Below are 25932 nucleotides of genomic sequence, written 5' to 3' on the forward strand. Positions count from 1 at the left end.
AAGGTTGGATTTGTTAGTATTGGTATCATGCATGCACGCGATGGCGATGTATCCCAGTTGCTGCAGCCGCTGCATTCCTGGAACAATCAAGATCTTTAGACAGTATTGGGAGATCGGCCATAGATCATCTCACTGTATGGGGGTTGTGTGGAGTTTGTTTGCATGCAGTTTACGATACGGCTTCCCTGCATGGTGCCAGTTATTCGGCAGTGTGTTCCAGCTGGATATCCAGTAATGGCGTCTGATTAACAGGGGCTCACCTGTACCGTTGTGTTTGCGTGTGCTTGTCCATAGACGTTAGGTCTTTACAAGTACGTCTTTTGATCTTTTATGTTTCCATCTATGGTTGTGGTCGCCAACGTGGTGACCAGTTCTACTGTCACCTCCCTCAACATGTTAGTTATCTAATAAATGATGAATAACTGAAACCCTCAGCTGCTGACAGGTGTTGATATACCTCGATGTGGACAGCTGAAAATGTGTGCCCCGACCGCGACTCGAACCCGGTATCTCCTGCTTACATGGCAGACGCTCTATCCATCTGAGCCACCGAGGACACAGATGAATAGCGCGACTGCAGGGGCTTATCCCTTGCACGCTCCCCGTGTCCTCGGTGGCTCAGATGCATGGAGCGTCTGCCATATGAGCAGGAGATCCCGGGTTCGAGACCCAGTCGGAGCGCACATTTTCAGCTGGTCCCACTGAGGTATATCGACAACATCTGTCGGCAGCTGAGTGTTTCAATTAATTATTCTAGAGAAGCTGCACTGTCATCAATGGTATCTGTTCTTTCGAGAACAGTTACTATATTCATGCATAGTTAAAGGTTACCCAGCCATTGACCTTCGTCTGTGCGAATGGGCACAGGTTGCCCAAACTCTTACGGGAATCTCCAAAGCGTGCCGGAGTAATGAGTGATTGGGCAAATGTCTATAAGGTACAATACATAGGTAGAATTTTGGACAGTTGGGAATGTGAGTCTCACGGGAAGCCTGCAAGGGATAAGTCCCTGCAGTCGCGCTATTCATCTGTGTCCTCGGTGGCTCAGACGGATAGAGCGTCTGCCATGTAAGCAGGAGATCCCGGGTTCGAGTCCCGGTCGGGGCACACATTTACAGCTGTCCACATCGAGATATATCAACACCACCTGTCGACAGCTGAGAGTTTCAGTTATTCATCATTTATTCCAGGGTAAAGCTGCACGGTCATTAACAGTATTCTGTTCTTTCGAGAACAGTTACTGTCTTCATATATATAGTTATCTAATAGGTGGATCACAGGATGCTGGGCTGTGATGTTAACCGTGCGTCTGGGTAAGACTGCGCGCCAGCCGGAGTGGCCGAGCGGTTCTAGCCGCTTCAGTCCGGAACCGCCCGACTGCTACGGTCGCAGGTTCGAATCCTGCCTCGGGCATTGATGTGTGTGATGTCCTTAGGTTAGTTAGGTTTACGTAGTTCTAAGTTCTGGGAGACTTATGAACTCAGAAGTTGGGTCCCCTGCTCAGAGCTATTTGAACCATTTTTAAGACTACGCATTAACACGGTCCATCAGGTGATAGTGGACGAAACGCGAATGAGGGTAGCAATTTGAAGAGCAGAGGGACAAAAGTGCCAAGGGTAAAAAAAAAAAACCTCTGCGATAGTGGGATGGGTAGTAAGAGCAGTAGTGGCTTACTAGCTGCGATAGTTCATGCAAGGTTGGATTTGTTAGTATGGGTATCATGCATCATTACCGTGGCAAGCGATGGCAATGTATCGCAGGTGCTGCAGCCGCTGCATTCCTGGAACAATCAGGATCGTTATACAGTAGTGGGAGATCGGCCATAGATCATCTCACTGTGTGGGGGATGTGTGGAGCTTGTCTGCATGCAGTGTACGGTACGGCTTCCCTGTGTGGTGCCAGTTATTCGGCAGTGTGTTCCAGCTGGATATCCAGTAATGGCGTCTGATTAACAGGGGCTCACCTGTACCGTTGTGTTTGCGTGTGCTTGGCCATAGATGTTAGGTCCTTAAAAGTACGAGGGTGGACCCAAAAGAAACCGGACTCCGAGGGCGCTGCCACTCTTAGTGCAGGGTTCTCACGTTAGATGGTGTTAGTAGAGACCTTCATGAAACAGCTGTGCAGACGGCGTCAGTGTAGAGCTGAACGTGGAAGTGTGGTATTGTGTTTCTCTGACTGTTGGCGGGTTACCTCTGCGAAGTCGTTATGGCAACTTTAAAAGAACAAAGAGTGTGTGTGAAATTTTGTTTCCTGCTTAAAAAACTGCAACGGAGACACCCCAAATGCTTCAGGAAGCTTTCCAGGAGAACGCTATGAGCCGCACACAGGTTTTCGAGTGGTTTGGGCACTTTAAACGTGGTGAGATGTGTGTTGAAGTGTGTTCTGGACGCCCTTCAACATCGCGAAATGAGAACATTGAAAAGGTCCACCAAACGATCAACGAGGATCGTCGCCAAACGATCGACCAAATTTCAGCAGAGACAGGAATCAGTTGGAGCTCGTGCCAGCGGATTTTGAGTGAGGATTTACACACGAGACGTGTTGGTGCTAAATTTGTTCCGCGCCTTCTCACACAGGCGCAAAAAAACCATCGGCATGAATGTGTGTCAGGACTTGAAAACAGAGATTGCACGTGAGCCAAACTTCTTCAACAAAGTCATTACAGGGGATGAGAGTTGGTGTTACGGGTATCACCCAGAAGCGTCAAGCCAGTGGAGGACTCCCAACTCTCCCAGACCAAAAAAAGCAAGACAGGTGAGGTCAAATGTGAAGACGATGACCATTGTCTTTTTTGATGTTCGTGGAACTGTGCATCGGAAATTCGTACTCCCTGGCCAGACTGTTAACCAGCACGTTTACTTGGATGTTTTAAGACGTCTGCGAGAGGATGTGAGGGGGAAACGCCCGGAACTTTGGCGATCAGGTGACTGGTTTCTGCATCACGACAACGCTCCGGCACGCACGGCCTTACGAGTGACCCACTATTTGGCATCTCAGAGGTGGTCTGTCGTTCCCCACGCTTCGTATTCGTCGGACCTAGCCCCGCGCGACTTTTTCCTATGTCCACGAATGAAAAAAAAAAAAAAAAACGGTAAAAGGGGAGCGTTATGACGATGTGGAGGCGGTAAAAACAACTTCGCAAAGGGCGCTGGACAATATCAAACTTGAAGAGTTCCAAACATGCTTCCAACAGTGGGAAAAGAGACTTGGCAAGTGCATCGCATGTAATGGAGAGTATTTTGAAGGTTGTTGTTGTTGTGGTCTTCAGTCCTGAGACTGGTTTGATGCAACTCTCCATGCTACTCTATCCTGTGCAAGCTTCTTCATCTCCCAGTACCTACTGCAACCTACATCCTTCTGAATCTGCTTAGTGTATTCATCTCTTGATCTCCCTCTACGATTTTTACCCTCCACGGTGCCCTCCAATGCTAAATTTGTGATCCCTCGATGCCTCAAAACATGTCCTACCAACCGATCCCTTCTTCTAGTCAAGTTGTGCCACAAACTTCTCTTCTCTCCAATCCTATTCAATACCTCCTCATTAGTTACGTGATCTACCCACCTTATCTTCAGCATTCTTCTGTAGCACCACATTTCGAAAGCTTCTATTCTCTTCTTGTCCAAACTAGTTATCGTCCATGTTTCACTTCCATACATGGCTACACTCCATACAAATACTTTCAGAAACGACTTCCTGACACTTAAATCTATACTCGATGTTAACAAATTTCTCTTCTTCAGAAACGCTTTCCTTGCCATTGCCAGTCTACATTTTATATCCTCTCTACTTCGACCATCATCGGTTATTTTACTCCCTAAATAGCAAAACTCCTTTACTACTTTAAGTGTCTCATTTCCTAATCTAATTCCCTCAGCATCACCCGACTTTAATTTGACTACATTTCGAAGGTGACTGAAGTAATTTTGTAAAAAGGTTCATCAATAATTTTTTTATGACAACAATCCGGTTTCTTTTGGGTCCTCCCTCGTATGTCTTTTGGTCTTTTATGTTTCCATCTATGGTTGTGGTCGTAGTTCCCCAGATTCAGAATAAACGGGTTCCGCGAATGTCTGGAGATTCTGTGTAGTCTTGTGGTGAGTTTGTGGATTACCTCCGTGAGAGTCTCAAGTCGGTATTCTCCGTGAAGGTCCGCGATGCGTGTGTGTCGTGGAGCATTGCTTATGATTTTGAGTACTTAGTTTTGTATGAGCTGCAGACGGCGCAGGCGTGTGGGCGCAGCGAATCCCCAGGAAGTCAACAACTCGGCCGTGGCGTTCCTCCTGCCGGTTGCTCAGGCGGGAAGAAGTGACCCTCACGCGTCTTCTGTCCTCTCACACACAGCTTTCTATTACGGCGGGAGGATCCTCCGTTTTGTGATGCTTGTGGTGTGCACATCTCTGTCCGGCACATTTTAACAGACTGCATTTTATACCGTGATGCAAGGGCAGAAGCACAAGTTGATGGGGATCTGCCCTGTGTTGTAGCTAATGATGAGACGTGTGTGTCTAACGTTTTAAAATTTTGTGATGTGTCTGGACTCTGGCCTAAACTTTTAGGCTGGAGGTTTTAGTGTATTGCAAAGTGGCTGGCTCCTCCCTTTTTTCCTTGCGGTCAGCCAGCCACTTCCATCTGCTATATTGTTTTAGCTCCCTCTACCACTTTCTTCCTGTGTTGTACATGTTTTACTGCTGGCGGCATGCTTTGTCCCACGTTTCGGTGTGGGTAGGCACAAATTCAAATGGGTCTGAGCACCATGGGACTTAACAGCGGAGGTCATCAGTCCCCTAGAACTTAGAACTGCTTAAACCTAACTAACCTAAGGACATCACACACACCCATGCCGGAGGCAGGATTCGAACCTGCGACCGTAGCGGTCGCACTGTTCCAGACTGAAACGCCTACAACCGCTCGGCCACACCAGCCGGCGGGTAGGCACATATTTTTCCAACCATGTCACCTATATTTTACGTTCTGTTTTATCTTACTGTTCTGATTATTTTCTTGACACCAGTCTCAATCTGTTACTGAGCGGGCGCTGAAGACCTTGCCGTCGTGCGTCCAAGAAACCCTCTCCGTCCATCCATCCATCCCTCTTACTCGTGAACACCACCACCACAAACACCGCTGTCATCACCCACTTGACATCCACTGCTGGATAAAACCTTGCTCCAAATTTTTTTGAAAGTAGTGCTGTAGCGATGTTACTCGCTCCCGTAACGGTTGGCGTCGTCGTGCACTGACAGATGACAGCACTAACAATCGATACACACTGAGGTGACGAAAGTCGTGGGATAGCAAAATGCACACATTTATTCTACTGCCAACCGGTTTCAACCCACGGTGGGGTCATCTTCAGGGCAATTTACACTGTAAAGTTATAATATTACACTACTGGCCATTACAATTGCTACACCACGAAGATGACGTGCTGCAGGCGCTAAATTTAACAGACAGGAAGAAGATGCTGTGATATGCAAATGATTAGCTTTTCAGAGCATTCAGACAAGGCTGGCGCCGGTGGCGACACCTACAACGTGCTGACATGAGGAAAGTTTCCAACCGATTTCTCATACACAAACAGCAGTTGACCATCGATGCCTGGTGAAACGTTGTTGTTATGCCTCGTGTAAGGAGGAGAAATGCGTACCATCACGTTTCCAACTTTGATAAAGGTCGGATTGTAGCCTAGGACCTGGAAGAGCAGCTGATCGGACTGGACAGTGTCTTGAAAGGAGGATATAAAATGAACATCAACAAAAGCAAAAGGAGGATAATGGAATGTAGTAGAATTAAATCGGGTGGTGCTGAGGGAATTAGATTAGTAAATGAGATGCTTAAGGCAGTAAATGAGGTTTGTAGTTTGGGGAGCAAAATAACTGATGATCGTAGAAGTAGAGAGGATATAAAATGCAGACTGATAATGGCAAAGAAAGCGTTTCTGAAGAACGGAAATTTGTTAACATCGAGTATAGATTAAAGTGTCAGGAAGTCGTATCTGAAAGTATTTGTATGGAGTGTAGCCATGTATGGAAGTGAAACATGGACGATAAGTAATTTAGACAAGAAGAGAATAGAAGCTTTCGAAGTGTGGTGCTACAGAAGAATGCCGAAGATTGGATGGGTAGATCACATAACTAATGAGGAGGTACTGAATAGAATTGGGGAGAAGAGAAATTTGTGGCACAACTTGACTAGAAGAAGGGGTCGGTTGGTAGGACATGTACTGAGGCATCAAGGGATCACCAATTTAGTATTGGAGGGCAGCGTGGAGGGTAAAAATCGTAGAGGGAGACCAAGAGATGCATACACTAAGCAGATTCAGAAGGATGTAGGTTGCAGTAGGTACTGGGAGATGAAGGCCACAACAACAACCTGTAATACAGTATGAAGAATAACAGAAACAAATAATTAAACATAATATTGTAAGAAAATGGGAATTAGTGCATATGTTTCAAATAACCCAATGTAATACTAAAGTAATATTAAATTAAACGATAATGTACCGTGAGTTAACATTATAAATAGCCATTTGTGAAGTAAAAAACATATTCATATCAGTGATATGCTGTACAATGATGTCATTATAGCCACTTTTAGTTGGGGTGTTAGCAATACCCCTCGCGACTATTAACGTTACGAAAAGCCGCGCGACCGCACAAGGGTTAAAACGCATCCCCGCTTCTGCGCTCTGTCCGCTAAGGAAGAAATTCTAGTATGATGGTCACGGCGCTCCCTCCTACCACCGTACAAAAATTTGCGGCTGTAAAATAAACGTGGACATCTTTGTGTTCGTGAGCCCTTCTGAGTACGAAACTACTGTGCTTGTAAGAGTGAAATTTGGATCAATTGGTCAGAGTAATTAGTTTTAACGTAATGTTTACAAAAGTCGTTTTCTTTCGTTACCCTCACGTGCACGTTTAGATTAATAATGTTAGCGAAATAAGCGACTATGGTGGTGGCGCTATAGCCATATCAAGAGAGACCAAAAAAGGTCGAATATTGGGAATAGTTGTAGTAGACCGAATTTTGTGTATAGTGGAAGGAGGGAGTGCCATGAACAATACATTATTTATCCTGATGTGTGGAGGTGGAAGAGCGTTTTAAGTTCGCTTTTGTACGCTGTTCTTGAAAAACTCGAAAACCGTGACGTCCATTCAAAAAAGGCTCTGAGCACTATGGGACTTAACTTCTAAGGTCATCAGTTCCCTAGAACTTAGAACTACGTAAACCTAACATAAGGACATTACACACATCCATACCCGAGGCAGGATTCGAACCTGCGACCGTAGCGTTCTCGCGGTTCTAGACTGTAGCGTCTAGAACCGCTAAGCAGATTCAGAAGGATGTAGGTTGCAGTAGGTACTGGGATATGAAGAAGATGGCGCAGGATAGATGGAGAGCTGCATCAAACCAGTCTCAGGACTGAAGAAAACAACAAAACAGCAACACTTCAAATGCTGTAAACTGTCGACGAACCATGGATTCACGACACCCAGCGTATTTATATACGAATAAATGAATTATTGTCAAAGACATCAGAGCTAAGAATACGATGTTATATTGTTAGAAGGATGAAGGATGTAATAAGCTACGAAAATTATTACCTGATATTAGAACCATACTGCCATTATAATATGCATCATAGTCACTGTCCCTTTGGCATCACGATTGGTCCTGCCTTCACGGGAATAAGCTCCGCCTTATTAAGCCTGGAGTACCTACTCTAGGCCCCTCCCGCCGGGAGGAGGTCATTTTAAGGAGGCTGCCATTTTAGCCATCATCATTTGATAAGTGGTGCTACCCCACCACTTCGTACACTTTGCGCCCATCTTTTAACTGTCCGCCACTTACTCGCGGAATGCCAATTTTTTAACCGTTTACGTGCACACATTGGTCTGCCGTCTGAGTTATCGGCCGTTTATGGAAATGATGCACGGGCTGTCGACCGCGTTTTACTTTCGGATCAGTCAAAGCAATCTGGCAAACCCATTTAATTTTTAGTTTTCGGCCCTGTTTTTGTATGGTGTTCTTTGTAGCCCTTTCTCTATATCCCAGTTTTTAGCTGTCGTCTCTTATACCAGTTGGGATTGACCTACAGTCGTTTTTAACTCATCTGTGTCTTCGTGTTCTGTAGTTTTGACTCGGGCACGTATGACCCCAGTTGTTTTTGCGCCCTGAAACGAAACAAACATAGTCACCGTATGTAACATAGTTGTTGTTGTTGTTCTTGTTGTGGTCTTAAGTCCACAGATTGGTTTGGTGCAGCTCTCTATGCTACACTATCCTGTGCAAGCTTCATCATCTCCCAGTACCTACTGCAACCTACATCCTTATGAATCTGCTTAGTATGTTCATCTCTTGGTCTCCCTCTACGATTTTTACGCTCCACGCTGCCCTCCAATAGTAAATTGGTGATCCCTTGATGCCTCAGAATATGTCCTTCCAACCGGTCCCTTCTTCTGGTCAAGTTGTGCCACAAATTTCTCTTCTCTCCAATTCTATTCAATACCTCCTCATCCGTTATGTGATCTATCCATCTAATTTTCAGCAGTCTTCTGTAGCACCACATTTCGAAAGCTTCTATTCTCTTCTTGTCCAAACTATTTATCGTCCACGTTTCATTTCCATACGTGGCTACACACCATACAAATCCTTTCAGAAACGACTTCCTGACACTTAAATCTATACTCGATGTTAAAAAATTTCTCTTCTTCAGAAACGCTTTCCTTGCCATTGCCAGTCTACATTTTATATCCTCTCTACTTCAACCATTATCAGTTATTTTGCTCCCCAAATAGCAAAACTCCTTTACTACCTTAAGTGTCTCATTTCCTAATCTAATTCCCTCAGCATCACCCGACTTAATTCGACTACATTCCATTATCGTCGTTTTGCTTTTGTAGATGTTAATCTTATATCCTCCTTTCAAGACAGTGTCAATTCCGTTCAACTGCTCTTCCAAGTCCTTTGCTGTCTCTGACAGAATTACAATGTCATCGGCGAACCTCAAAGTTTTATTTCTTCTCCATAGATTTTAATACCTACTCAGAATTTTTCTTTTGTTTCCATTACTGCTTGCTCAATATACAGATTGAACAACATGGGGGATAGGCTAAAACCCTGTCTCACTCCCTTCCCAACCACTGCTTCCCTTTCATGCCACTCGGCTCTTATAACCGCTATCTGGTTTCTGTACAAATTGTAAATAGCCTTTCGGCCCTGTATTTTACCCCTGCCACCTTCAGAATTTGAAAGAGAGCATTCCAATCAACATTGTCAAAAGCTTTCTGTGAGTCTACAAATGCTAGAAAGGTAGGTTTGCCTTTCCTTAATCTTTTTTCTAAGATAAGTCGTAGGGTCAGTATTGCCTCACGTGTTCCCACATTTCTATGGAATCCAGACTGATCTGAAGTCGGCTTCTACCAGTTTTTCCATTCGTCTGTAGAGAACGTAACTTAGTATCCACCCCTATTCGACAGCCGTCGGCAGAACGTTTCGCGGGTTGCCTATCGTCGTGTTGTGGCAGGCGCGTGCCTCCGCTGCAGCGACCGTTGTTGAGCCAACTCCTGCTATTCAGTGCAACCAACCCTTACAGTTTTTAACGTACTGTCAAGAGGCAACGTTGCCACTTTACTTCCCTGTTTCAAGCGCCGTGTTAACTGATCTAATCCAAGAGGGCACGAATAATGACAACTCCGGGCGACTACAACTAACCATGATGTCTTGACTGAGTTATATCTCCAGCATTCGTCTCTTTGGCGTCGACGGTTCCTGCGTGCTGTTCTACATGGACACGTACAACTATTGGACAAAAGTATGTCAACAGCGCGAGGATGCAGTCTTGAACGTAAATCAGATTCTAGTGAAGCCTGCAGGTGACGCTGGTCGTTTGACCACGAACGGCACATGTGCAGTTTTCTCAATACGTTAAAAGCGTCGTCCATGAAGAGAACAGTGTTCAGTGTAATTGTGAATGCTTTATGTCGGAGATAAGTGACTTCGAACGTGGGAAAATTGTTGGTGTTCGTATTATGGGTGTTTGCGTAACCAAGGTGGCGTAAGTGTTTGGTGCTCCAAGAGACGCCGAGTGAAGATTTATACCGCATAGACCCATAGAGGGAAAGCGGAAAAAATTATGCGCTGAATCACAATAAATCCAATAGTGTTTAGCGAAGAGGACATAATCTTCCGTCCAATGATACCCACGTGGGTTCACAGAGCGTAACCATAACGCACGGGTGTTGATCGAAACTTCCGATAACAGAGCTAGCAGCCTGCCTCTGAATTGCTTCCATGTCTTGGTTTAATCTTGCCTCATGGGGATCCAAAACACTGGAGCAGTGTTCAAGAACGAGTCGCACAACTGTTTTATACGCAGTCTTCTTCACAGATAAACCATACTTTCCAAAAATTCTCTCAATAAACCGATGTTCAGCATTCGCCTTATCTGCTACGTACCTTCAGTGCTCGTTCGATTTCATATCACATTCCACGTTACACCCAAATATTTAATCGACGTGACTGTGTTAAATACCACACCATTAATGTTGTATTCTAACTTTATTAGATTGTATTAGGGTTGGAAAAAACCGACAGATTAAAACCGATACCGGTATTTTAGTCTGCATGACCGGTTCTTTTTGGTATTTTTAGTGTCAGTTACAGCATGGGCTTTTTTTTCATTTTTTGCTGATAAACAGGTACAAAGACCGGCTTATCAGTTTTCCATAGCGGCAGTGCTATAATTTTTGATTTTGACATTAAAGTTTTTTAAAACTGGTAATGTTTATTCGTGAAAGTTCCATTGCTTTGAAATATTGGTTTATTATAGAAAGTGGGAACTGCTATCAGTACTGTTTTAAGAACAAGGCCTGTAGTTAGAAATTAAAACACGCACATGGAGTAAGAGTCGGTACAGAACTACAGACACAGTAATCAACCTGTTCCCATATGGTGTGACCTATTACATGAGGTGGTAAGCGTGTAGGTGAGTGTGCAAGACTTTGCCCCACATCTCGTCTGTATGGTATGTCACTTGTATTGCAGAATGGTGGCAGCATTTCGCAAACTGCAGTAGCAGTGAATGTTCCATTTACTTTAAAAAAATTAAGAATGGGAGGAGGCATAACCGCCGTGTGACTTCACAGAAGGAGAAAACGTCCACAGTGTTCCTTTGAAGAGAAGCTAAATTTTACTGATATACCTGTAATTTTGTTGACGTGCTATAATCTTACAACAGGCTCTAGATACCGGCTCCCAGGTTGATTCCATATTTCTCAACTTTCGAAACGTGTTCAACTCGTTTTCCCACTGTCGCTTGCTCCAAAAAATACGCGCTTACCATCTATCCAATGACACATGCGGTTGGATAGAAAGTTTAACTGACAGAGAGCAGTACGTCGTCCTGAATGGGAAGAATCCAGCTGAAACAAGCGTAACTTCAGGTGTGCCCCAGGGCAGTGTAGTAAGTCCGCTGCTTTTTATGATTTATATAAACGATCTGGTTGATGGTACTGACAGGGGTATTAGACTGCCGATGATGCTGTAGTCCCTACAGGAAAGTAGTATCACACGAAAGTTGTGAACAAATCAGTGAGGATTTGCAGAAAATGAATGCGTGGCGTAATGACTGGCAGTTATCTCTCAATGTTAGTAAGTGTAACCTACTGCGTATAAGTAGGCGAAAATCCCCATTAAAATTGTGGAAAGGGCCAAATAAGGTGTAGGTCAGGTTCACTCAAAATTGTAATTTATTGTAATCTAATAACACCTTTAAACCAAAACAGCAGATAGCCGAACCTTTAGAATTACGAGTTTCGAAAATGCAATTATGTCACGGCTGAAGGCCTCCAAACAAGAAATTTTAAAGCAACAAGATAATTCTCAAGCGGTAAAACGCGCAGTTAAAATTGCAAATAAAATAATATATATACACAAGAAACCCGATGGCTCTTTGGAAACCAACCTGAAAAATAACTGGAAAATCTTAGCCCAATATTTCAGTTCCCTCCTCAACTGCGAACCACCCCAAGAGAAACTTGTCTTCTCTTCTCCACCCAGACTCACATGCCCCGGATCTTGGAGAAATTATGGAGATAGTCAAGCAGTTGAAAAATAACAAAGCACCAGGAGAAGATGGGATCATTGCTGAGTTCTGGAAACTAAATGATCCTATACTTATGCAGAAATTACACCATATAATGTCAGACATTTGGATAACGGAGCAGACACCAGAGGACTGGAAATGCGCTCTAATTCACCCGCTACACAAAAAGGGCGACAAGACAGACATGACCAATTACAGAGGAATTTCCCTGCTCCCAGTCGCTTACAAAATCCTTTCCAAAGCGCTTTTAAACAGGATAGAATCCCAAGCAGATACATTAATTGGTGAATACCAGGCCGGATTCAGAAAAGGATGCTCATGTGCGGAACAGATCTGGTGCTTAAAGACAATATTACAAATGAGGAAATGCAGAAACACAGTAGTTACATTCATCGACTTCAGGAAAGCATATGATTCAGTGGACCGTGGAACCCTGTTTAAAATCATGGAAGAATTTGGGATCGACCGAAAGACACGGAAAATCACAGAACAGACACTTACAGGAACAACGGCCAAAGTGAAATTCATGGGCGAAGTATCAGAACCCTTCGAAATCAAATCTGGAGTCCGACAGGGGGACGGACTATCCCCAATCCTTTTCAATATTGTTCTAGAAAAGATAATCAGGGAATTGGAACCTCACGTAAAGGGTATCCAAATTGGTATCAAGAAAGAGAACCGAATTAAAGTCAAGCGCCTTGCTTTCGCTGACGATATTGCAATTATCACCAATAACAGAACAGAAGCGATTCACGCAGTGGAAAAACTACATGAAATTTCACAAAAAACCGGACTACAGATATCTTATGAAAAAACCCAGTATATGGAAAGGCAGCCAGAAAATAAATCCCCTTTAATAACAAAATATAGTAAAATTGCACAAGTCTGCCATTTTAAATACCTCGGTGAAACTATACAGTCCTCAGGATTAAACCGAATTGCCAATGAACAAAGAATCACCAAGCTCCAGAAGGCCTACAAGCTAACATGGACGCATTACAACAAGAAGTGCATTTCGACAGACGCAAAATTAAGGCACTATACAACATTGATTCTTCCAGAAGCAATATATGCAGTTGAAACAATGGTGATTCATGGTCATTCAAAGCAGGAAAGAAAAATTCTCAGGAAGATTTACGGTCCAATCAACAAAAATGGCATTTGGATGAAGAGACCACAAAACGAACTCTATTGAAAGATCAACATAGTAACAGATGAAATCAGAAAGCGCCGAGCCAAATTTTATACACACATCTACAGGATGGAAGACTCCAGAACAGCAAAGAAATTATTCAATATTATAACAAGGAGTAAATGTGGCACGGAATGGCTGAAAGAAGTCCAGAGGGATCTACAGCAGATCAACATAAAAAATCTCGAAGATCGCACCGAGTGCCGGCATAAAATCACAAGTGTGAAGTTTGGGGAAAGAACATCGCGTCAGCCTGGTAAAAAATGGACAGAGGAACGGAAGAAGGAGCATTCTGAGAGGATGAGGTGGTTTTGGGAAGCAAAGAAGAAAAACATCCGAAGATGAAATTATGAATTAAAGTTCAATCGCTCTCCTGAAGGGGAACAATCGTTATAATAATAATAATAATAATAATAATAATAATATACATACACAGTGAGACTGAGAGCTTCAAGGCAAGGGTGAATAGACAAACAATAAACAACATGCAATACTAACGGCTGTAGGCCCACAATAAAATTTTCAAGATTTTAAAATAAATTACCATAACCTTTCAAAGGCAGAAGGCCGCAATGTTTTGAGAATAAGGATTTAAGTGGCAGAAAGCCCGCAGTTGATTTTCCAAAATTCAAAAATACAGAAAATCGAGTAAAAGCAAGAATTTTTTAAATCATTGGCTATGATAGATTATAAACATACAATTAAACACCGGTGAGGAGGACGATGAAAAAAACGGCACTCAGAAGCCTCCAGTGAGGTCGGTCTGCCCTCGTTCACTTAGATGAGACAGGTGGTGATCCCAACTACACTTGATCCGTCGGAACCCAACAGGGGACAGCCACAGACCAACTGACAAAACGACTTGCTTGCCACCAATCAGTACATGAGAACTCAAAAACACAGAAGTTACGTACGTGGTATCCACAATGAAATATGTATTAAGCTGTCAAAACTACACACCATGTTGGACAGCGATAACAGGTGAGGAAAGGACGCTGCCTAAAATTACATTAGTGCCCAGGGCAGGTAACCAGAACACTAACGGCCACAAGGCAGAAAGTTCCGCTGGTACACTTGAATTTGAAATACGGTAATATAGTTAACATCACCCAAAAGGAACACTGCCTGAATTTACGTCAGTGGCCAGGGCAGGTAACCAAAATACTAACGGCCACAAGGCAGAAAATTCCGCTGTTGCACTTCAATTGTGGTCAACCAATATAGTTAATTGCACCGCATGGCGGCTAAATTTCAGCAATACAAACACGCGGTGTTGCTCACAGGAAAACCTCCCCAACAGCGAACCACCGATACGGACCACAGCATGAATCGACGTGGCTTGGGTACTTGAAACCACTACTCAACTTTGTCTTGGGTCGGTGAACCACGAAGCTCGTAGCGATCGGACAGCTCCACACGCACTCCGACACTGTGCAGGGACATGTTTCCACATGTAAGTTAATGCAGAGGAGTAGTGGACTCAACCATTGTACGTGTTTCCACATTTACAATGGCTGCGTCCATAGAAGTCGCGTGTGTGTAGCTGTTTGTTAGATGTTCAACACATAATTTGAACAATTTTTTTTTTTTTCGAAATGATATGGAACGAGTCATTGTACAGGATATGTGTAAATGATTAATTTTAACATTACTGAAGGTATTATTTTTCATACATACTCATGCAGCTACAATTAAAAACAATTTTTTTTATAGGCTACCACGTTACAAATAAAAATTCCTTTAAGTAATAGGGGATGCCCAGGCAAAATGATTTTAGGTTAGCTGTAAAACTTGCTTTTCTGCCTGTCAACCGTTTTATGTTATTGGGCAAATGATCAGTTTTCATTGCCTCAAATTGAACGCCTTGTGAACCACTGACAGCTTTAATAATGGGCAGCAAAGGTCATTTTTTCTCTTCTAGTGTTGTAAGTATGGAATCACTATTCTTCTCAAATGGCGATGAACTACTTAAAACGAATTTCAGTAGCACATATATTTACTGTGAAGGTGCTGTCAGTACCCTTAAATTCTTGAAGTGGTATCCATAAGACGACTGTGGGTGATAATATTCTTACTCTCGCTTTTATACAAACAGTAATCCCTTTCCAAGTCTAAATTATTCCTTTATACAGTATTCACTGGAAATATACGTAATATCTTACGAAGTTTGTGGGTTTGTTCCGAGACGAGCAATAATACAAAGAGCAAAAGTAGCCCAACTTAATTGTTTGAGCAGCTCAGTAATATGCATCTTCCAGGTCGAGTTTCCAGCAATATCTACGCCCAAAAATTTGGAGGATTCTGTCGTATTACTGAATGGTTCAAATGGCTCTGAGCACTATGGTACGTAACATCTGAGCTCATCAGTCCCCTAGAACTTAGAACTACTTAAGCCTAGCCAACCTAAGGACATCACACACATCCATGCCCGAGGCAGGATTCGAACCTGCGACCGTAGCGGTCGCGCGGTTCCAGACTGAAGCGTCTAGAACCGCTCGGACACACCGGCCGGCCTTATTACTGACTCCTGCTCATGTGCTACATCAGTTGTTAGTTTGTCTATGTTTCTTGTACAGAACTGAATAAAGTTTGACTACACAAAATTTAGAGACGGTCATTTTCAAAGAATCACTTAATAATTCTTTGAGAAACAACATTAACAATTTTTCTATTGTTTTCACTCGAATGGGATTTATTGTAGAATGGCGTACGGTAAGTAATGGCCGGCCGCTGTGGTCGAGCGGTTCTAGGTGCTCCAGTCAGGAACCGCGCTGCTGCTACCGTCGCAGGTTCGAATTCTGCCTCAGGCATGTGTGTGTGTGATGTCCTTAGGTTAGGTTAGGTTTAAGTAGTTCTAAGTTCTAGGGGACTGATGACCTCAGATGTTAAGCCCCATAGTGCTTAGAGCCATTTGAACCATTTTGAATAAGTAATGCAACACACTTTTACTTTATTGGTGAAAAACAGTCGTGGTTGCAAATTTAGTTTTTTATTTTTCAACTACGCTGCCACCTATTGAGGTGATTGGTTCAAATGGCTCTGAGCACTATGGGACTCAACTGCTGTGGTCATAAGTCCCCTAGAACTTAGAACTACTTAAACCTAACTAACCTAAGGACATCACACACATCCATGCCCGAGGCAGGATTCGAACCTGCGACCGTAGCGGTCGTGCGGTTCCAGACTGTAGCGCCTTTAACCGCTCGGCCACTCCGGCCGGCCTATTGTGATTCTGTACTTGGCATCAGTACTAGCACACGACGCTTTGGTGCATTACGCTTACTACCTGCGCCCCATCTTATTCTGTTATATTGTGCCGGTAAACTGAAGAGCGAGCAAGCGAGTCCCCACTCTGCCTACCATACTACGTCACAGGGCGCGTCTACAGGCTGTTTCACAACGTAGTACCGCCTCTGCCGTGGCGCGCGCGCTTTAAATCTTTGGCGAAGCCGTGTACAAAAAAATGGCTCTGAGCACTATGGGACTCAACTGCTGAGGTCATTAGTCCCCTAGAACTTAGAACTAGTTAAACCTAACTAACCTAAGGACATCACAAACATCCATGCCCGAGGCAGGATTCGAACCTGCGACCGTAGCGGTCTCGCGGCTCCAGACTGAAGCGCCTAGAACCGCACGGCCACTTGGGCCGGCTGAAGCCGTGTACAGATACGTCCCGGCTGCGTTTATTATTAGACAAATGCGTTAAGAGTGTAAGGAAAACAAAATACGATAGCTTCTTCGAAACAAAACATTATACACTCCTGGAAATTGAAATAAGAACACCGTGAATTCATTGTCCCAGGAAGGGGAAACTTTATTGACACATTCCTGGGGTCAGATACATCACATGATCACACTGACAGAACCACAGGCACATAGACACAGGCAACAGAGCATGCACAATGTCGCCACTAGTACAGTGTATATCCACCTTTCGCAGCAATGCAGGCTGCTATTCTCCCATGGAGACGATCGTAGAGATGCTGGATGTAGTCCTGTGGAACGGCTTGCCATGCCATTTCCACCTGGCGCCTCAGTTGGACCAGCGTTCGTGCTGGACGTGCAGACCGCGTGAGACGACGCTTCATCCAGTCCCAAACATGCTCAATGGGGGACAGATCCGGAGATCTTGCTGGCCAGGGTAGTTGACTTACACCTTCTAGAGCACGTTGGGTGGCACGGGATACATGCGGACGTGCATTGTCCTGTTGGAGCAGCAAGTTTCCTTGCCGGTCTAGGAATGGTAGAACGATGGGTTCGATGACGGTTTGGATGTACCGTGCACTATTCAGTGTCCCCTCGACGATCACCAGTGGTGTACGGCCAGTGTAGGAGATCGCTCCCCACACCATGATGCCGGGTGTTGGCCCTGTGTGCCTCGGTCGTATGCAGTCCTGATTGTGGCGCTCACCTGCACGGCGCCAAACACGCATACGACCATCATTGGCACCAAGGCAGAAGCGACTCTCATCGCTGAAGACGACACGTCTCCATTCGTCCCTCCATTCACGCCTGTCGCGACACCACTGGAGGCGGGCTGCACGATGTTGGGGCGTGAGCGGAAGACGGCCTAACGGTGTGCGGGACAGTAGCCCAGCTTCATGGAGACGGTTGCGAATGGTCCTCGCCTATACCCCAGGAGCAACAGTGTCCCTAATTTGCTGGGAAGTGGCGGTGCGGTCCCCTACGGCACTGCGTAGGATCCTACGGTCTTGGCGTGCATCCGTGCGTCGCTGCGGTCCGGTCCCAGGTCGACGGGCACGTGCACCTTCCGCCGACCACTGGCGACAACATCGATGTACTGTGGAGACCTCACGCCCCACGTGTTGAGCAATTCGGCGGTACGTCCACCCGGCCTCCCGCATGCCCACTATACGCCCTCGCTCAAAGTCCGTCAAGTGCACATACGGTTCACGTCCACGCTGTCGCGGCATGCTACCAGTGTTAAAGACTGCGATGGAGCTCCGTATGGCACGGCAAACTGGCTGACACTGACGGCGGCGGTGCACAAATGCTGCGCAGCTAGCGCCATTCGACGGCCAACACCGCGGTTCCTGGTGTGTCCGCTGTGCCGTGCGTGTGATCATTGCTTGTACAGCCCTCTCGCAGTGTCCGGAGCAAGTATGGTGGGTCTGACACACCGGTGTCAATGTGTTCTTTTTTCCATTTCCAGGAGTGTAGAGTAAATAATATTGACATAAGAACGGAAGTCAGGATTCTACTATAAACATAGAACCGAATGCCCATTCATGTGAATGTATGTTCCCCTATTCGTTAGGCGAACCAGATACAGTGCAATCAATCTGTAGAATTTAAGGCTTCTTCTTACTTTGTGTTTCTACTAAAAGGTAGAAGTTTTCTTTGAAGGGCTGCATTGTAACTTAACATTTATTGGAACACGAAGTGTGTTTAAGAAGTAACCAGAAATTTATAATTTCGTGTGTTGTATTAGTTCCATTCGCACTGCTTTTTTTGTCACTGTCTTCGTAAACATGTCTGAAAAGTACCTGGGCAATGTTTTGCATATTGGGTATTTACCCTGTTGTCAACAGTCAAAAAGGTTATATGGGTTTTGGTAGCATCAGCTATTATTTTTTTGTATAAAAATAGATTAGAGAACCTGTACTAAATTTTGTTATAAGAATGGAATAAAATGTATCAAATTTTTAGGAATGTTAAATATTGCTTTTGGTGAGTCTTACGAGTAAACCAAGAGCATGCAAGTGGTATAAACATTTCCAAGCAGGCCTTAAAGGGCAGCAGGTTTACAAGAATGGATGAGATTAAAAATGCACAGTTAAGAGACCTATAAACTATCCCGAGGAAACAGTTCCAAAAGTGTTTTGAGAGTTGGAGAAAGCACTGGCATGTGAAACTGTCTATAACGTTCGATCTCCTCCCTAAATTATTAGTTTTCATTCGCGGCGATTCCATTAAACCATGCGGCTTGTTTTCGCGTTCTACATCTACATCTACATTTATACTCCGCAAGCCACCCAACGGTGTGTGGCGGAGGGCACTTTACGTGCCACTGTCATTACCTCCCTTTTCTGTTCCAGTCGCGTATGGTTCGCGGGAAGAACGACTGTCGGAAAGCCTCCGTGCGCGCTCGAATCTCTCTAATTTTACATTCGTGATCTCCTCGGGAGGTATAAGTAGGGGGAAGCAATATATTCGATACCTCATTTAAACAGAAACGCACCCTCTCGAAACCTGGCGAGCAAGCTACACCGCGATGCAGAGCGCCTCTCTTGCAGAGCCTGCCACTTGAGTTTGCTAAACATCTCCGTAACGCTATCACGGTTACCAAATAACCCTGTGACGAAACGCGCCGCTCTTCTTTGGATCTTCTCTATCTCCTCCGTCAACCCGATCTGGTACGGATCCCACACTGATGAGCAATACTCAAGTATAGCTCGAACGAGTGTTTTGTAAGCCACCTCCTTTGTTGACGGACTACATTTTCCAAGGAGTCTCCCAATGAATCTCAACCTGGCACCCGCCTTACCAACAATTAATTTTATATGATCATTCCACTTCAAATCGTTCTGTACGCATACTCCCAGATATTTTACAGAAGTAACTACTACCAGTGTTTGTTCCGCTATCATATAATCATACAATAAAGGGTCCATCTTTCTATGTATTCGCAATACATTACATTTGTCTGTGTTAAAGGTCAGTTGCCACTCCCTGCACCAAGTGCCTATCCGCTGTAGATCTTCCTGCATTTCGCTACAATTTTCTAATGCTGCAACTTCTCTGTATACTACAGCATCATCCGCGAAAAGCCGCACGCCCGCATCTCGTGGTCGTGCGGTAGCGTTCTCGCTTCCCACGCCCGGGTTCCCGGGTTCGATTCCCGGCGGGGTCAGAGATTTTCTCTGCCTCGTGATGGCTGGGTGTTGTGTGCTGTCCTTAGGTTAGTTAGGTTTAAGTAGTTCTAAGTTCTAGGGGACTTATGACCACAGCAGTTGAGTCCCATAGTGCTCAGAGCCATTTGAACCAAAAGCCGCACGGAAGTTCCGACACTATGTACTAGGTCATTTATATATATTGTGAAAAGCAATGGTCCCATAACACTCCCCTGTGGCACGTCAGGGGTTACTTTAACGTTTGTAGACGTCTCTCCATTGATAACATCCTTGTGCGTCCTATTGTGGCGAGGCTGACGTTTGCATTAACTGCAGCCCTTTGATTGGGACTGGTAACATTAGCCAACAGTTCTTTTTGGGCCGCCTCTTTAACACACGCTGTAATAACATTAGAGACGATCGAACGCTCTTTACTCCGCAAATACCTCTTCTTCGTATTCTGCGCATTTTCTTGCAATGCTAGACGATTATCCATCACTTCCGGATATTGAAGTATATCAGTGAGTACACATAGTCAACTGACTGACACTGGCAACTAAGATCCCACGAACAGAAACGACGTATATCACTGCACGCCGAACTGCACCGCTAGACAGGTAACGGGGAACTCATTTTGGGTGCCCCTGTAGGCCAGTGGCGGGGTTCTTCCGGGAAAGGCGACTTCCTCCACCAAAAGTGCTGCTCGCTCTAGAGTTTACATACAGTCTATACTCTCCCCTGTGAACGGGAACGCGGGAGATTGGGTTGTTGCAATCGGTGTTGCCCTCGTAAGTCCCCTCCACAGCCCCCGAAAGCCCGTAACAGGATTTGTGAAGCAACCTGTATAACAGCAGTGGTCGCAAAACTGTACCATGCGAGGCTGCCTTTGTTATTTCTCCCGCCACCAAACTTTTTTCCTCCTTCAGCATTATTTGAATTGTTAGGCACATGTTTTTTAATTATTTATTTGTTGTTCCGTGGGACCAAATTAAGGAGAAGTCTCCATGGTCATGGATCGAGTCAATACATGAAATTATAACACGATATTAGAAACAGATAAAATGAAATATAATAAAACATATTCAGGTGACAAGTCGTAAGTTTAAATAAAGAAAATCAAGAATGTAACACTGGAATTTGCTTAATTTTTTAGACCTTCCAGAAGCTCCTCGACAGAATAGAAACAGTGAGCCATGAGGAAAGTCTTCAGTTTAGACTTAAAACAGTTTGGGCTCCTGCTAAGATTTTTGAGTTCTTGTGGTAGCTTACTGAAAATGGATGCAGCAGAATACTGCACTCCTTTCTGCACAAGAGTCAAGGAAGTGCATTCTACATGCAGATTGGATTTCTGCCTAGTATTAACTGAGTGAAAGCTGCTAACTCTTGGGAATAGGCTAATATTGCTAACAACAAACATTAAAGAAAATATATGCTGTGAGGGCAATGTCAGAATTCCCAGACTATTAAATAGGGGTCGACAAGAGGTTCTCGAACACACACCACATATAGCACCAACAGCCCGTTTTTGAGCTAAAAATACCCTTTTTGAATCAGAAGAATTACCCCAATAAATAATACCATGCGACATAAGCGTATGAAAATATGCGAAGTAGACTACTTTTCGTGTTGAAGTGTCACTTATTTCAGATACTGTTCTGATGGTAAATAAAGCAGCATTTAGTTTCTGAACAAGATCCTGGACATGGGATTTCCACAACAGCTTACTATCTATCCGAACGCCTAGGGACTTGAACTGTTCCATCTCGCTTATAATATGCCCATTCTGTCTGATCAAAATATCGGTTCTTGTTGAATTGTGAGTTAGAAACTGTAAAAACTGAGTCTTACTGTGATTTAGCATCAAATTATTTTCCATAAGCCACGAACTTATTTCATGAACTACATTATTTGATACTGTTTCAATATTACACACAAGATCCTTCACTATGAAGCTGGTGTGATCAGGAAACAGAAATATTTTTGAATCATCTGTAATACTAGAAGGCATATCATTTATATAAATAAGAAACAGCAGTGGCCCCAGCACCGACCCTTGGGGAACGCCCCACGTAACAGTGCCCCATTGGGACTGAACATCACTACCACTCTCAATTCTGTTTGATAAGTTTGATTCAGACAAGTTGTTTGTAGAGCCAGCATTTGCATAATTTTTAATTTTGGTAAGAGAGTGACGTTGCTGTTGCAGGAGAGGCGTCGGCGTCGGCGGCGGGCGCTGCGCCGGCGGCGGGCGGCGTCGCCGTCGGGGCCGCCTCGGCCTCCAGCGGTGCGGGGGCGGCGCCGGCGGGGGCGGCGCTGCGCGCCTGGGCGTCCCGGCGGCGGCCGCTGACGCTGGGCTGCCCCCGCGCCGCCCCGACCGCCCCCGTCGTGGGCTGGCTGCTGCACGACCGGCCGCTGGCGCTGCGGGACGACGGCCGGCGGTCGCTGCTCGCCGACGGCTCGCTGCACATCGCCAAGGTGAGAACTCCGGCTCCTGACGATGCTGCCCGAGCGCCGTCCGAAACGTCGCCGACGTAGCTCGTCTCTCGCACGATTCTAGCGCAGTACCGCAGCCGAGGCCAAAGTACTGACTCGAATTATTTACCAGACTGTTTTCAACATGGAACTGCCAACAAGACCTTAAGGGGTTCCTGTAATGGACGAATTTCCTGTGGTTGATCATACTAATGTTGGTACATCCATACTTGAAATGGAGGGCAGTGGGGGCGTCAGCTGGAAGAAATTCCTCCAACTGCACTTAAGGCGTCTATTTTATTTTGGCAATTAGTTTCAACGTTGTATCAACGTCATCTTCAGGCCCATACACTTGTTGACGTCAGCTGGGTGCGGCTGATACTACAAAATGGTTCAAATGGCTCTGAGCACTATGGGACTCAACTTCTAAGATCATTAGTCCCCTAGAACTTAGAACTAGTTAAACCTAACTAACCTAAGGACATCACACACATCCATGCCCGAGGCAGGATTAGAACCTGCGACCGTAGCGGTCTCGCGGTTCCAGACTGCAGCGCCTAGAACCGCACGGCCACTTCGGCCGGCGCTGATACTACAATACTGGCCATTAAAATTGCAACACCAAGAAGAAATGCAGATGATAAACGGGTATTCATTGGACAAATATATTATACTAGAACTGACATGTGATTACATTTTCATGCAATTTTGGGTGCATACATCCTGAGAAATCCTTCATACGCCTGGGCATTGAGTCAAACAGAGCTTGGATGGCGTCTACAGGTATAGGTGCCCATGCAGCTTCAACACGATACCACAGTTCATCGAGAGTAGTGACTGGCGTATTGTGACGAGCCAGTTGCTGCACCACCATTGACCAGACGATTTCAATTGGTGAGAGATCTGGAGAATGTGCTGGCCAGGGCAGCAGTCGAATATTTTCTGTACCCAGAAAGGCACGTACAGAACCTGCAACATGCGGTCGTGCGTCATCCTGCTGAAATGTAGGATTTCGAGTGGATCGAATGAAGGGTAGAGCCACAGGTTGTAACACATCTGAAATGTAACGTCCACTGTTCAAAGTGCCGTCAATGCGAACAAGAGGTGACCGACATGTGTAACCAATGGCACCCCATACCATCACGCCGGATGATACGCCAGTATGGTGATGACGAATACACGCTTCCAATGTGCGTTCACCGCGATGTGGCCAAACACGGATGCGACCATCATGATGCTGTAAACAGAACCTGGATTCATCCGAAAAAATTATGTGTTGCCATTAGTGCACCCAGGTACGTCGTCGAGTACACCATCGCAGGCGCTCCTGTCTGTGATGCAGCGTCAAGGGTAACCGCAGCCGTGATCTCCGAGCTGATAGTCCATGTTGCTGCAAACGTCGTCGAACTGTTCGTGCAGATGGTTGTTGTCTTGCAAACGTCCCCATCTGTTGACTCAGGGATCGAGTCGTGGCTGCACGATCCGTTACAGCCATGCGGATAAGATGCCTGTCATCTCGACTGCTAGTGATACGAGGCCGTTGGGATCCAGCACGGCGTTCCGTATTATCCTCCTGAACCCACCGATTCCATATCCTGCTATCAGTCATTGGATCTCGACCAATGCGAGCAGCAATGTCGCGATACGATAAACCGCAATCGCGATATGCTACAATCCGACCTTTATCAAAGTCGGAAACGTGATGGTGCGCATTTCTCCTCCTTACACGAGGCATCACAACACCGTTTCACCAGGCAAAGGCGGTCAACTCTGCATGAGAAATCGGTTGCAAGCTTTTCTCATGTCAGCAAGTTGTAGGTGTCGCCACCGGCGCAAACCTTGTGTGAATGTTCTGAAAAGTTAATCATATGCATATCACAGCATCTTCTTCGTGTCGGTTAAATTTCGCGTCTGTAGTACGTCATCTTCGTGGTGTAGCAATTTTAATGGCCAGTAGTGTAGCAAGAGGCATATCAAGACTGCTTCCGGAAGTGGAAACTGCGTTGGGAGCGGTGTATCAATTGAAGAGGAGAATATTTCGAAGAAGTCCATGCACAGAAAGTAAAAGGTAAGCGTAGAAAAATTTTGTGGACAGAGTTCGGGAATATTGTGAACATGCACCGTATAAGGAAAATCGTGACTCTTGCGTATGTGCTTTCGTCCTCAGTCTTCGTCCTAAACCTTGTACGTTAGGACACCAATCCTGCAGTTTGATAGCGTCGCGCTGTTAGTCCTCATTTAAAGGGACCTGCCTTTCATTACACGAATTGCAGATTTTGCCCAAGTGTTTCTACTATTCGTTTACCGAGCGAGGTGGCGCAGTGGTTAGCACACTGGACTCGCATCCGCGTCCGGTCATCATGATTTAGGTTTTCCGCGTTTCCCTAAATCGCTTCAGGTAAATGCCAGGATGGTTCCTTTGAAAGGGCACTGCCGATTTCCTTCCCCGTCCTTTCTAAATCCGATGAGACCGATGACCTCGCTGTTTGGTCTCTTCCCCCAAACAACCCAACTATTCCTTCCGCCGTTGTCTCACGGGACGTGAGAACGCCCGTGGACGGGAAGCGAAGTGGCGCCAGAGCGTGGAATTCCACGTTCCACTGCAGTGTAAAGCGTGAAATGAAGTCTGGCATGTCTGATTTTTGCCTCGTGGAGAGGAGCGTGACCAATGAGGTGCGACATCGTTTTTACGCCACAAGCTGAACTTGCGAGACGCCATATCGTATGAAGTTAAGGTCAGTATTTGGTGAATTTTCTTCACCTTAGAGCACATGGTACGTATATAGGCTGTTTTAAGGCATTAGTAAACGGGGGACCCGTTTTAGACACGATTTGCTATCATAAAATGACAGGAAACTGTACATTGGTAGTAAAGGCTTCCCATGTTTGGTATGACAACTTGCTACGGCACTATGATGATGCATCAAAAGCGCGTCGTTTTTGGTACAATTTGTCATACTTGAATATCAGATTATGACATTTATAGACACAGTCTTTACATGGTGTAAACCAAATACGGAGTACCGGCTGCCATGTCAGAGCCTTAGCGCCGTTGGTAACATCGTGAAGACAAAAGTAGCAGTCTCGCGTCCACCACTTTCCAAATATTTTTCTAATCTTTCTTTTCTAAAATATTGTGGGTCTTTCTCATTAATTTAATAGCATATCTCTAAAGTCGGTGTTGTTTATTATAAATAATGCATTTTCTGCAATTCTTGTCGCAAAGGCCAAAGAGTTGACTGGAATGTTTCCTCAGAGGCCAGAAATCTTACTGGACTGCCAAGTTACACACTGAAAGTTTTTTTCT

At 45.1% G+C, this 25932-nt stretch overlaps 1 protein-coding gene and 1 non-coding gene across 2 annotated transcripts in view; both read left to right on the top strand.

The window, feature by feature from the left end:
- Positions 1–25932, top strand: part of LOC124718713 (protogenin A-like) — a 416220-nt gene that overhangs the window by 51829 nt on the left and 338459 nt on the right. The window contains exon 2 of the mRNA XM_047244333.1: positions 22360–22628. Coding sequence (XP_047100289.1) covers positions 22360–22628 — 269 coding nt within the window. The remainder of the gene's footprint in view (positions 1–22359; positions 22629–25932) is intronic.
- Positions 1034–1107, top strand: Trnat-ugu. Its single transcript has one exon. It is a non-coding gene; the product is annotated as a tRNA-Thr (tRNA).

The sequence above is a fragment of the Schistocerca piceifrons genome, chromosome 10 (genome assembly GCF_021461385.2).
Source record: "Schistocerca piceifrons isolate TAMUIC-IGC-003096 chromosome 10, iqSchPice1.1, whole genome shotgun sequence".
Lineage (NCBI taxonomy): Eukaryota > Metazoa > Arthropoda > Insecta > Orthoptera > Acrididae > Schistocerca > Schistocerca piceifrons.